This window comes from Folsomia candida, unplaced genomic scaffold (assembly GCF_002217175.1).
Source record: "Folsomia candida strain VU population unplaced genomic scaffold, ASM221717v1 Fcan01_Sc050, whole genome shotgun sequence".
Classification (NCBI taxonomy): Eukaryota; Metazoa; Arthropoda; class Collembola; order Entomobryomorpha; family Isotomidae; genus Folsomia; species Folsomia candida.
This window is the reverse complement of record NW_019091242.1, coordinates 125,164-138,718: the sequence shown is the minus strand read 5'-3', so window position 1 is coordinate 138,718 and position 13,555 is coordinate 125,164. Positions and strand designations below refer to the sequence as shown.

General features: G+C 35.8%; 2 protein-coding genes across 2 annotated transcripts; both read left to right on the top strand.

The window, feature by feature from the left end:
- The first annotated feature begins 5,244 nt into the window (after positions 1-5,244).
- On the top strand, positions 5,245-10,119 carry LOC110862194 (solute carrier family 2, facilitated glucose transporter member 8). The gene is made up of 7 exons (XM_022111374.2): positions 5,245-5,824; positions 5,909-6,042; positions 6,431-6,590; positions 6,926-7,049; positions 7,559-7,757; positions 8,366-8,761; positions 9,494-10,119. Exons 1-7 carry the CDS (start codon positions 5,734-5,736, stop codon positions 9,869-9,871), a joined length of 1,482 nt encoding a protein of 493 aa, XP_021967066.1. The 5' UTR covers positions 5,245-5,733; the 3' UTR covers positions 9,872-10,119.
- A 276-nt stretch (positions 10,120-10,395) lies between these two features.
- LOC110862179 lies at positions 10,396-13,221 on the top strand. Its single transcript, XM_022111357.2, has 3 exons — positions 10,396-10,618; positions 11,340-11,543; positions 12,754-13,221. Exons 1-3 carry the CDS (start codon positions 10,516-10,518, stop codon positions 13,032-13,034), a joined length of 588 nt encoding a protein of 195 aa, XP_021967049.2. The 5' UTR covers positions 10,396-10,515; the 3' UTR covers positions 13,035-13,221.
- The last annotated feature ends 334 nt before the right edge of the window (positions 13,222-13,555 follow it).

Here is a 13,555-nt window from a genome sequence, read left to right as displayed (position 1 = left end):
AAATTTTGACCTGGTTACAGTTACATCCACAATGTTTGCAAAACCAAATTTGGACTTGATGACACCTCCAAAGTTTCCAAAATGAAATTTTCACCCCCAAAGTTTCCTAAACGAAATTTTTACCCCCAAAAGTTTCCGAAATGAAATTTTGACGTGACTGCATCCCAAACTTTCCAAAATGAAATTTTGACTTGGTTACACCCCCCATGTTTCCAAAATGAAATCTTTACTTGGTCACACCCCAAAGTTTCAAAAATGAAATTTTGACTTGGTTACACCCCCAATGTTTCCAAAATGAAATTTTTACTTGGTCACACCCCAAATGTTTCAAAAATGGAATTTTGACTTGGTTACACCCCCAATGTTTCCAAAATGAAATTTTTACTTGGTCACACCCCAAAGTTTCCAAAATGGAATTTTGACTTGGTTGCACCCCAAACTTGGAATTGTTTTCTAACTTCAATAATACATACATAAGTGGTTTTGCTGTTGACATGTGTTAGAATTTGCTTGTTTAAATACAGATAAGTTATTGGCTTGCATGTGAAATTTCATCAGAAACACGTGAATTAGCATTGTTTGTTGTTTATTGCATATTAATAACACTACCGGTTTGACCCGAACCGCCGGTTCGGTCACGGTTTGGTCCGGTTCCGGTTCGGTTCCAGCTAAAAAAAGTTCGGTTCTGTTTCGGTTCTTCAATTCTGGTTCTCGGTTCCAAACCGGTTCTTCCAAGAACCGAACCGAACCGCACCGTTGAGACCACTAACTCCAACGTGGGTTATCTCGGATATGGTGCTTATCCAGCCTACGCCGGGTACGGTTATGGAGGACTCGCCTACTACAAAAAGTAGATTTTTTTACACACATCAACGACAACCTACCCTTTTCAATTATTAAATTGCCATATTTTGTGTATTCAACGGGAAATAAGAATTTTGAAATTTTAACAAAATTGAAATATATCTAAGTGAAATTTGTAATCAGAAAATTCCCATAATTGCTTAAAACTAGAGCCATATAAAATTTTAAAATATTTCGAAACCGTAAAATTGAAACTTGTAAAGTAGAAAATTTCCACAGTTTTTTCTAATTGGAAAAAGAAATTTTGAAGTTTATGATCTGACAAAAATTGTATCGGAACGTTTTATCCCGAAAAAATTAAAGAATTAAAATCGCTTCATTTTTAATTCTATATATAAAACTGAGACATCATTTACATACTTTTACATCAAAAATTCCACGGTCTATACACATGCATAAGATTATTTGCATAGTTTTTGCATAAAAAATTGAACGCTCTTCTTGAATGCATGGCTTCAAAGTATTTTTTTGCAGCAAAATTGCATAAATATTCGGGCAAAATGTTTCACACCGAAAAAAAAATCACGTCAATTTCAAATCTGTAAATAAATCTGAGGCGTCATTTGAAATGAAATTTTTACTTCGTTACACCCCCAAAGTTCCCAAAATGGAATTTTGACGTGGTTACATCCCAAACTTGGAATTGTTTTCTAACTTCAATAACTGGATTTGCCGTTGACATGCATTAGAATTTGCTTGTTTAAATATAGATAAGTTACTGACTTGTATGTGAAATTTCATCAAAAAAACGTCAATTAGAATTGTTTGTTGTTTATTGCATGTTTATTGCACATTGATAACACTACCGGTTTGATCCGAACCGCCGGTTCGATCACGGTTCTGGCCGGTTCCGGTTCGGTTCCAGTTAAAAAAAGTTCGGTTCTGTTTCGGTTCTTCAATTCCGGTTCTCGGTTCTAAACCGGTTCTTCCAAGAACCGAACCGAACCGAACCGTTGAGACCACTAGTCATTTCCATACTTTTTGCATAAATAATTCTACCCTCTGCATTTACATATTTTTTTGAAAAAAAAATTACATAGTCAAAACTATATGTGACATGGCAAAAATATTATCAAAAGACAAATACGAAGATATTATAGAACTAAAATCAAAACATTTTTAGATCGTTAAATTTATACTGTCAGCATTATCAACGAAATACCAAGATCTAGTTAAGAGTGTCGAATTCCGTCTAGCCAGCAAAAAATTAGTTTTATAATTCTCCAAACAGCGTGCACATTCGTTTTGCGATACTGAAAAAATTAATTACGTAAATACAAGTTGGTATCAAAATTGAGTTTAGTCTTTGAGACAATTCTGGTTAAGAGTGTCAAGTTTCGTCTAGCCAGCAACAAATTACTTTTATGATGTGTGACTTTTGACCCATATAGAAGCGTGAGAGAGTGTGAATTCAGCATAATATTAGGTTCAGGTTACGAATATGTGCATACGTTTTTATGTTGTGGGGGAGATAAGAAAATGATCCGAAAAGGTTGACCTGAGTCAGGTCACCTGACCAAAATCGGCAAATTTTGAAAAAAAACGTTTTTCGGTTAATCGGATGTTAGAAAGTTTTACGAAACCGGGTTTTCGATTTATCGGATTTTGGGAATACGATTTTCGATTCTGTGCATAACCGGTTTTTAAGATCGGTTTTAAAGCAATTTTAAAAAGTTTGCAAATATAATAACCAAAAATTAAAGGCAAAATTAAAATTAAATTGTCACTGTCTGGTCAGAAGTATATAAGATTGACATCATGCTGCTGCTGGCCAGTGGTGGTGTCGTCCTAGATTTGCAAAGTTAATGATGGTGAGGTTTACGCTGTTTACGAAGTTCGCGTGATGACTTATGCAGATTTTCATATACAGCATTTACAAGCCGCACATAGTATCATTTTTTGCAGTAAAAAAATTGCTTGGGTAAAATTCCACGGTTTGCATTTATTTATTTTTTTGTAACAAAATTGATGACAAAAATCCTATGAAAACATACGTTATACGATGAGGGAGAATGAACAAAGATAAATAAAAGCATTACATCTTTATCCACAAAAACTTACGTAAAACTGCATAAATCTATACATGACGTATTACTTGTTAATGTTTTGCACCAAATATTGCAAAACTGCAAGCATTCCAACTTTTTATTGAGATGCAATTTTATGCATATAAACAAAATCTGCAAACTAAATAACTGGTTATGATGAAAATGATGACGTTGTGTCAGTATTCATAAGCGTCATTGTTTTTTATTATTAACAATGGAGGTGTCCCAACGTATGCTCACAGATTTGGACCAAATTAGCGTCAATCGATCACAAATTTAATTAGTATGAATTTTGCAAATGGAACCATCTCCCAATGCGCAGGTTTGGCGGAGATATTTGCATCCAAAGCGGGAAAAATGCGCAGCAAATTTGGAAAATGAAAAATTTGCCAGCCTTGGGGATGTGTTTTCTCCTCTTTTTATGCAAATATCTCCGCTAAACTTGAGCATTGGCAGATAGTGCCATTCGCAAATTTCATACTAATTATATTTGTGATCGATTGACACTAGTTTGGTCCAAATCTGTGAGCATACGTTGGGAGACCTCCATTGTTATTTTTTGCCACTTACAACGTATGTAACTGTAACGTGCAAAAAAATCCCATTTCTGTCTGCACATGGTAAATTTTACTTCTCCTTCTTTCTGCCGTAATATTTATAGATTTGTATGCAAATTAACCATGCAAATATAAGTATAGTTCCATTTCTAACATTATCATACTAATTATTATTATCCTGCAGGTGAGTCTTGACTGAATGAAATTGCAATTTATTTTAATTAGTCTCGGACCTCAGTGTCAATGTCGTACTAAAAAAAATTACACATAATTCAATTTGAATACCTAATCGAATTCCGGTTTGGAACCGTCTCGAAGCAAAAAAAGAGCCTTGAAATGGAAACAAAATTTTGCACATAGCAAAAAATAGTATTTTTGCAATAATTAAATTTTTACATTTCTGCAAATACCACGCCGGAAATATATTTTGATAAAATTGATCATTTGTTTGCACATATGCAGATTGAATTAGTCTTTTACAGAAGATAGCTTCTTGTTTCAAAAGAAGAAAACTTGATGAAAACGAAACTTGAAATTTTATTTCACTAACGGAAATTTATACTGGAATTTTTTTTAGAATCTCAAAATTTGAATTTCAAATTTGCAACATAATTGCAACTTCTCCAAGTCACCTCGTCGTTCATATAATAATGAGTGGGATGACATTGAATCAGAAATTTAATGGTTTTTTTAGCACAGGTAAAATTAGTTACCTACAATTTTGCAATTTCATCATGTCACGTGTGGTTGGAATACAGGCAGGATATTAAATGCACATGTACATGAAATGAAGAAGATGATGATTAAACGTCTACCTAAAAAAATGGAGGGTAGACTAACTAACTAATTTTAGTTAACGATAATAAAGATTACTTAATTTAATGACAATCGCTATCGACTATGTATCAATGTTGTAAATAATTATATGTATATATGTACGAGTCGTAAAATCCGTAGATCCTTCACTTTTTTGTCTCCGGTACACTTTTTGGTTTTGGTTCATCACTTCTTTACTGGAGGAGAACAGTAGATCTCTGTTTTTCCAGAAATGTGACCTCAACATTTTTAAAAATCTCACAACATAATTTAGAAATTGTCCATTTAGAAAATTTGTGTAAATAATTTGCCAATTAATCATTAAATTTTTCTGTTGTTAAAAAAACCTGAAATTTGAGTCATTGCCCAATCCTCAGAAAAAATAACGTGACCTCAACATTTTCATAAATATCGACATAATTAAGTCTCAATTTCGTAAATAAGTAAGCCTCAATTACGTAAATAATTAACCCACATAATTAAGGAAGACTTCGTACCTTCAAAAACTATTACTATTTTTCTGTTGTTTAAAAAACCGTGAAATCTGAATCATTCTCAAATTCTCGCAAAAAACGTGATCATTTCCACCTCGGACTTCCCAACCTGAAGGATTTCCCCGTCAAGAAGTACAATTCCTCTCCATGAATGAACTTTGTAAACTATGCAAAAAACATATTGGCAGATTTTTTTTTCTCTTCCAAAAAATCAGCGCAATCCGACATCCGCTCGAATTTCTTGTGTATTTGCATCCAAGAATTTACTAGGAATAGTGGTTCAACAATCAGTTTCTTTACTTGGAAGTGAGTGAGTGAAATGTGTAAGCGATTGTTGATTTGCAACAATCATGCAGAAGTAAATAGCAAATTGGGGTTGAGATGAGAAGTTAGTGACGCACATTGGCAGGTACCGACGTATAGTGGTACTTGATCTACTCGACTATAAAATACCCCATGCAAAACGAAATCAATCGCAAAACTACGATATCATTTTGAGCGGACGGAAATCGGAAAGGGAAACATTTCCATGGTAAATTGTGATAGAAAATTATAGTGAATTTTGACGCATTAAGGTGATAAAGTATTTGAGTGTATGGAAATCGAGAATATACAAATTTTAATGATAAATTCGTAAGGAAATTTGTTACAAATTTTGACGGATTTTGGTGATAAAGTGTTTGAGTGTGTGGAAATCGGAAAGAGAAAATTTTCATGACAAATTTTTACTGAAAATTTTGACCAATTTTGCCCAGTTTTTCTAATAAAGTGCTTGAATGTTCGGAAATCGGGAAGAGAAAAATTTTCATGATAAATTTTGACAAAAAATTGTTATCAATTGTGACGAATTTTGTTGATAAAGTGAGAATTATGATCATTTGAACGGAAGAAATTCGGAAATCATAATTGTGACGAAAAATTGTGACGAAATTTGTTCATGAAGTGAGAATTATTATGAAGTCGTACACCGTAAATCATGGCGGTGGGGGCGGTGGTATCGTTCCTGGTAACTCTAGAATTCCGCAATATCTCGCTGCAGCAGCAGGTATTTAATTTAATTTAAATACTTAAGGGGATAAGTGCGCTTATCAAGAACGACTGGAAGATAAGTGGTTATCTTTTTTCCTAGTAACTGTGGGTGGATTCGCGATGGGATCCGCGCTAGGTTGGTCGTCCCCATCACTGCCAAATCTTAAACAAAGCACAGACTTCTATCCGCTCCTCGATCCCACACATCTTTCTTGGATTGGTTCAATCTTAACGGTAACAATTTCACTACTTTTTAAAGTTTGGAAATTTTCACAGAAATTTTAGAAAATATGATAGATCATTTCTTGAAATTTTGTTAAGCATGTAAGCATATATTTTAACTTTAATAACTTCCTAAGCTTTGAAATTGCATGCATCATTTATGCAATTTTTCAATTTTAACTGCAATACATAATTTCATAAGGGTGGAAATTCTTACAATTTTTAGAAATTTCATAAATCATTTCTAGAAATTTTGCTATTTTTTCTAAAATTGTACATATTTACCTGAATCAGATTTCAGTTTTAACGGGAACAATTTCACTACTTTTTGAAGCGTGGAAATTTTTTCTTTGGAAATTTCATAAATTATGTATTGAAATTTTACAATTTTTTGAATCAGATCGGAGCAGCCGTGGGGGCTTTGCTTTCCGGTGGACTGGTGGACCTTTACGGGCGAAAGGTGACCATGTTGATCTCATCCGCGTTCTTTTTGTGGGGCTGGATTTCTCTCGGCCTAGCGAGGGGGATAAACCTCCTCCTCATCGGCAGATTTCTCACCGGTACGATAAGCAATTTTATCCCGATAAGTAAAGATGTCCCGTAATGACATGTCATTAATAACAAATTGACATGTCACAAATGTCTAATTTGTGACATTTAAAATTTGTGACGAATATGACAATTTCAAATTGGCATAAATGTCCACTTTGTCCGTCATATTTGCCATAAATGACCAATTTGACCGTCACTGTTCGTCATATTTGACATAAATGTCGGTCACATTTGAATTGGAGGGTTTAAATTGACAAATATAAATATATCGGCTTGACAAAGATAAGCTTCATCCCCACCGATAAGTACATTTTCACCTATCTTATCTAAAATCTCTATATAGGCCTCGCCGTGGGTTGTTTGTCCCTCGTGGCCCCACTTTTCCTCACAGAGATCTCACAACCTCAAGTTCGTGGCGTTATTGGCGTCGCTTTTCAACTCATGGTTGTTCTGGGCAGCTTGTTCTCGTGAGTTTTAAGCAATTCCTTAACTAATTTTAGTAATTTGGAGGTCTCCCAGTGTATACTCTCCGATTTTGGGCAGCAAACTAGTGTGAATCAATCGCAAATTTCATTAGGATGAAGTTCGCGGAAGACGCGATATCCCAATGGGCACGTTTCGCATGCAGAGATATTTGCATCCGAAGAGGAGGAAACGCGTCCTAAAGTCGACAAATTGGACACTTTCCAAATTTACTGTGCGTTTTCTCCTCTTTGGATGCAAATATCTCTGCCAATTGGGAGATCGCATTTCTTGCAAATTTCATCTAGATTTTTTATTGAGATGCTTCAACGTCTATTTAGATAATTAGTTTTGTTTGTAATTACACTCAATTCAATCAAGATGCTAGGAACAAATTTCATCCTAAATAAAATTTGCGATATATTGACACTAATTTTCTCAAAATCGCAGAGCATACGCTGGGAGGCCTCCATTCTTAGTTAATTAAATCATTATTAATTCGCATCAAATTCAGCACGGTTTTGGGGTCGTTATCCGGCTGGCGGGTATTGTCCTGGGCGTGTTCAGGAGTACCGGTCATTTTCGCTTGTGGGATCTGCATCCTCCCCGAATCGCCGAGATTTCTCCTCCGCAAAGGAAAAGTCGACCAGGCGCGGAGTGCTCTCAACTGGTTGCGAAACGGGGATCCAGACGTTACCCAAGAATTCGAAGATGTAAAATATAAAATTTCGTAAAATAAATACGGGGAAAAACGGGGGGTGGGAATTTTATGTTCCCGATTTTTTTCCCAAAAATTGTTTCTCCAAATTTTTGTGACGAATCTAAGCGACTTTTTTGGAGGGCTCCTCTGATCAATTTGATCTGTAATTTTTGCATTGGACTCGATGACTCATCATTATAATGGTCAAAATCAGTGCATTTTAAATCGTTTTTAGCTTCTGGGAATTTATTTTAAAATTCTGAACGACAAATTTGCAGTCAGTGAGTTGATTAATGGAATAGCGTAGAGTTTTTTGAGCCAGTTTCGACGAGTTCCAATATTTCTGAAGGTTTCTTAAACTTGAGATCTCCCCCTTCAAAAAGTGTCAAAATCTGGAGTGTATTTTTCTAAAAAAAATTGGGAACTCCCTCCTCTACAAATTTATCGTTCAGAATTTTAAAATAAATTCGAGAAACGATTAAAAATGCGCTGATTTTACCATATTTTTTTGTCATGGGCCATTAAGTCTTATGTTTGATCAAAAATCGCACCCCTACTAAAAAACTGTTGCAAAATTTCCTTAATTATTAACTAATTATAAATTATCATCAATTTTTCCAGCTGCAGGAAAGCACTCTACCCTCGACCCCGTCACTTTCCCTCGGCGCCATCCTATCGCCCAGGATCCTTCGCCCCATCGGCGTCACCATCAGCCTCGTCCTCTTCAACCAAATCTGCGGTATTTCCGCCGTCAATTTTTACACGGTCGACATTTTCGCCGCGACGGAAAAAGGTGGCGACAATGTCATCGCCGACGACGCCGGCGCCTTGGAAAATTCCGCGACCACCGCTGGCGCCAACTTGAGCGCCATAATCGTGCAGCTGGTCCAAGTGGGCGCGGTTTTCCTGTCCTCCCTCCTCGTCGACCGGGTCGGGCGGAGGGTCCTGCTTTTGACCTCGTTCGCCATCATGACCTCGGCCCTGCTCGGATTAGGAGCGTCCTTCGTGGTGCATTTGGTACGCTGATTTTTTTTTCAAATTATGAAAAAAATACTTATTTGCATAAATTTTTAGAACACAATTTTATTTTGCTACGTATTGTTTCCGGTTTTTAGGGAATTTTACAGATACCAAGTCGGAATCTTTTAGAATATTTCAAATTAGACTAAATTATCTGTGTGTATGAAATTCTTTAAATTTTGAGGATAAAATATTTTTAGAATGTCGAATTGTCGAATGAAACAATCTTTACAACCTTAGATTACACAAATTATTATTTTTTCTTCATAACATTTTTTACGTCGCTTTAATTTTACTAATTTTTTTTAAGCAGACTTATTTCTATTTTTAAGGAATTTAAAACCAAATTATGTAATTTTGATTGATTTTTTTATGATTTGGTTTTCAAAATATTTTTTAGTCTTCAAATCTGACAAATTTTGATGATTTTGTTTTTCAAAGTATTTTTAGAATAGGTACTCCAATTTTACAAATTTTGACGATTTATTTCCAAAATATTTTCCTCGTAAATTTTGACGGTTTTTATTTTCGACCTATTCAACTTTACAACGGTTTTTTCCAAGGCCTCAAAATATTGAAGATAAATTCAAATAAAGAATTCTTTAGATCGGTCCCTTAAATTTGTATGATTTAAAAAATACTCAAATTTTGCAAATTTTGATGATTTACTTATTTAAAAAATATTTTCAAAAATTTTGAAGATTTTAATTTCCAAATTATTTTTTTCAGAACACTCCACTCTTGTCCTGGCTTCCCCTCGCGTCCGTAATTTTCTACAATGTCGGTTACTCCATCGGGATCGGATCTCTGGTTTGGACCGTTATGAGTGAGCTGCTTCCCGCCTCCGTCGTGGGCGTGGTTTATGCCCTCCTGACCGCCTACAATTGGGCGCTGGCCTTCCTCATCACCAAATATTTCGCCCTTCTCCAAGAATCTTTTAGTATTCAGAACACATTTTGGGGCTTCGCGGGCTGCTGTGTGCTCGCGGGAATTTCAATTTTCTTCACGGTTCCAGAAACGAGGGGAAAAACGCTGGAGCAAATTCAAGACCAATGTTTCAACGGGAAAAAGAACAAGTCAGACTTGAAATCGGATCTGGTTTGCTGATAATTAGGTTAATTAATTGTGACTAATTATGCTAATTAACTTAATTAATTATTTATTTAGTCTGTGATAACCAAAGTTAATTACTTAATTGTTTAATAAAATACTTTAGTTGACACTATTTTGATTCGAAATTGGATCTAGTTTGTCGATATTAATTAGGCTAATTAACTGTAATTAATTAATTATTTATTCTGTGATAACCCAAGTTAATTAATTGTTGAATAAAATATGTACTTTACTTGACACGATTTTATTTCGAGTTTTTACTTGAAAAGAAACAAGTTAGAATCGAAATTAGATCTTTGTTTCTTCATAATTACATAAGCACGTGGTTAATTATTTATTTAAAGATAACCAAAGTTAAATAATAAAATCTTGGCTTGTTGAGTAATTACTTAAGTATATAATTAAGTTATTTATTCTCTGATAACCAAATTCAGCGATAACAGACTAAATGATAACCGATATTATTTGACGCTATGTCATTCCATGGGGCACCACGCCATAGAAACGGTGTCAATAAATCGTGGTGCACATCAGCGGCACAAAATTTCTGAGCACTTTTATCTCCTCGTTGAGGCGCCCAGCTTGCAAATCAAGCCACCTCTTCCCCCCGCGGGATTGGCGACCATTTTTTTCCGGAAATGGATAAAACAAAGATGAAAATCTCGCCAAATCTACGTCTCCTCGTTGCTGTCACGATCGTCGCCGTCGTTCTTATTTTGGATCGCATCCCACCCGCGGAAGGTTACCCCCCCCCCAAAAAAAAAAACTTTACACTAATCATGAAGATCTTGCCGCGTATGCGATCCGATTTTGAGGAAATTAGTGTCAATCGATCGCAAATTTAATTAGGATGAAATTTGCGAAGGACGCGATCTCCCAATGGGCACGTTTGACAGAGATATTTGCATCCGAAGAGGAGAAAACGTGCTCTAAAGTCGACAAATTTTACACTTTCCAAATTTACTGGGCGTTTTCTCCTCTTGGGATGCAAATATCTCTGCCAAACGTGCCCATTGGGAGATTGCGTCTTTCGCAAATTTCATCCTAATTAAATTTGCCATCGATTGACATTAATTTCGCAATCACATCACAAATTGAATTAGGGTGAAGTTTGCAAAAGTCAAGATGATCACAAATGGGCACGTTTGGCCGGAATATTTGCATCTGAAGAGGAGAAAATGCGCAGTAAATTTGGAAAGCGTACAATTTGTCAACTTTAAGACGCGTTTTTCTCCTCGACAAATTTTACACTTTATAAAATTTATTGTGCGTTTTCTCCTCTTTCGATGCAAATACCTCTGCCAAACGTGCCCATTGGGAGATCGCGTCTTTCGCAAATTTCATCCTAATTAAATTCGCGATCGATTTACACACTAATTTGCTCAAAATCAGATCGCACCCGCTGGGAGACCTCCATTGTCATAATTTTCACATCATTTTCACCCTTTCCTTCCTTCCACAGGGCTGAAATGTTTCATGTGTACGGGACATCCGTTTAATGAGAGTGGAATAACGACCGCGAAGGAGGATCCGGCTGGGAGGCAGCAGGAGCCCGACCCCGAAGAGAAAGAGGAACAGCTTAAGACAGCCATGAAGTGCACAGATTTGACCGAATCCACGAAAAAAGACGAAACAAACGTGGACTATTATAAACCAGAATGGAAAGGTAAACTTTCCACGTGTGTATGTAATACCATTCAGTGATGACGAACAAAAGTGTCCAAAATTGTCCAAAATAATTTTGCACTGGATTTCGTTCTAGTGTCCAAAATAATTTCTAAAATGATTTTTCAAACGGTTTTGAGGACTAGATTTTTAAAAAACTATACAGTTTTATTTACACACGACCAATTTCTGATAATAATTTCTGATTTTGGACTTGTCCTAAACTAATTTCTGATTTTGGACTTGTCCTAAACTAATTTCTGATTTTGGACTTGTCCTAAACTAATTTCTGATTTTGGACTTTCGTCCTAAAGCGTTCAAAATAATTTCTGATTTTGGACCGTTGTAAAGTGTCAAAAATGATTTCTTATTTTGAAAATTGATTCCGGTTTTGGTCGTCAGATTTTCATTTTCTATTTTGTACACTTTTTTGAACGTCTAAAACTGGACCAATTTAAGACTAAATTCAAACCCCCATTTTCCAATTTGGACAATTTTGGACATTTTTGACCCACACCAAAACCCTGATAACCATACGTCGGATATGAATGAAAAATGACTTTTTCCATTTATTGAGCTACAGTTGCCAAACTTTCGGAGAATGTTTATGGTCACTACTGTTCATCCAGTATTATTAGTCGCAAAAAATTCTGGAAGGTTACCTGGCAGATTATTTATTTTTCAATTAGCAACCAAATAACCTCTCAGAAAATTTTCCAAGAAATTGCGACTAATAATACTGGATGAACAGTAGTAGGTCACGTAGGTTAAAGCATATTTTCTCATATTTGTCATATTTTCGGGTTTTGGGACATATTCATATTCCCGATCATATTTCAGGGTTTTTTCGTTAATTTTATCATTTTTGGCCAAATTTCAAGATTTGGCAACCAAATCGACGGAAAATGACAAAAAATTCAGTTTTCTCACAATTATTCATTGTGAGAAACTCTCAGAAATTTACGTTCACTTTCGCATAAGGTGATTTAATTCATTGAGAATGAATTAAATCACTCCAGAACTTGTTTAATTGATAAAAATTGAGCATTACAAGAAAATATATCAAAAAATTAAGCCAAAAATTTGAAAACTAAAGTCATTTTTATGGTCATATTTTGGGGATTTTTACGGTCATTTTTCATTCATATTTTGAGGTTTTATCTTTCATTCATATCCGACGTCTGCTGATAACATAACCCTTTTCTATGCAGATCCATATTGCATCACGCACGACCGGTACGGCAGATACTGCACCACGGACAATGTCAACGCGACGGGGCCGGAAAACTACGTCGCGATCTGTCAGCCCGGTCGCGGCAACGAGACCTGCATCTGTAACAACGACGACTTTTGCAACGATCACTACATGGCGGCAACGACCAGACCGAAAAACGGGGCGAACGGCATGTCGACCAAGTTTCGCCTCGTCGTCGTCACGTGGCTCGTCACGTGTTTCGTCTACTTTGGCGCCAGTGGTGGTGGGGGCTTCTGAATCAAGGCGGTAATCTACGTGATGCCGTTATCTAAGGAACGATATCATATCTGGAAACGATTTATTTTTTTAAGAAAAGCTATAAACAATTTTTTATAGAAAAGATGTAAAAGTCTAATTGTGTACAAAAATGTATAGATAATTAACGCACATAATTGGCTAAATTATTCAAATAAATTGTAACGTCGCATTTATAATTCTGTAATAATCAAAGTTAATAGTTAATTATCATGATTAGTAATTAATTAGTAATTAGTTATTTAACACTTCCTTGACGGTACTCTACCTCTGGCAATGCCAGACTGGCATCTGTAACGAGGACTTTTGCAACGATCACTACATGGCGGGGACCACCAGACCGAAAAACGGGGCGAACTGCATGTCGACCAAGTTTCGCCTCGGCGTCGTCACCCTGCTCGGCGTCGTCACGTGGCTCGTCTAACGAATCATGGCGGCAATCTCAAATTTCTAGGGGATCTTTTCGTCTAGAAAATTTCGTGTCTGGAAACGATTTATTTTTT

What these genes read in the sequence shown, in the direction of transcription:
- LOC110862179 (XM_022111357.2), top strand. Translation starts at nt 10,516, where the DNA reads ATGGATAAAACAAAGATGAAAATCTCGCCAAATCTACGTCTCCTCGTT. An exon ending in TCGCATCCCACCCGCGGAAG is followed by an intron (nt 10,619 to 11,339) that starts GTTACCCCCCCC and finishes TTCCTTCCACAG; the next exon opens with GGCTGAAATGTTTCATGTGT. An exon ending in TTATAAACCAGAATGGAAAG is followed by an intron (nt 11,544 to 12,753) that starts GTAAACTTTCCA and finishes TTTTCTATGCAG; the next exon opens with ATCCATATTGCATCACGCAC.
- LOC110862194 (XM_022111374.2), top strand. Translation starts at nt 5,734, where the DNA reads ATGAAGTCGTACACCGTAAATCATGGCGGTGGGGGCGGTGGTATCGTT. An exon ending in GTTCTGGGCAGCTTGTTCTC is followed by an intron (nt 7,050 to 7,558) that starts GTGAGTTTTAAG and finishes CATCAAATTCAG; the next exon opens with CACGGTTTTGGGGTCGTTAT. An exon ending in TTACCCAAGAATTCGAAGAT is followed by an intron (nt 7,758 to 8,365) that starts GTAAAATATAAA and finishes CAATTTTTCCAG; the next exon opens with CTGCAGGAAAGCACTCTACC.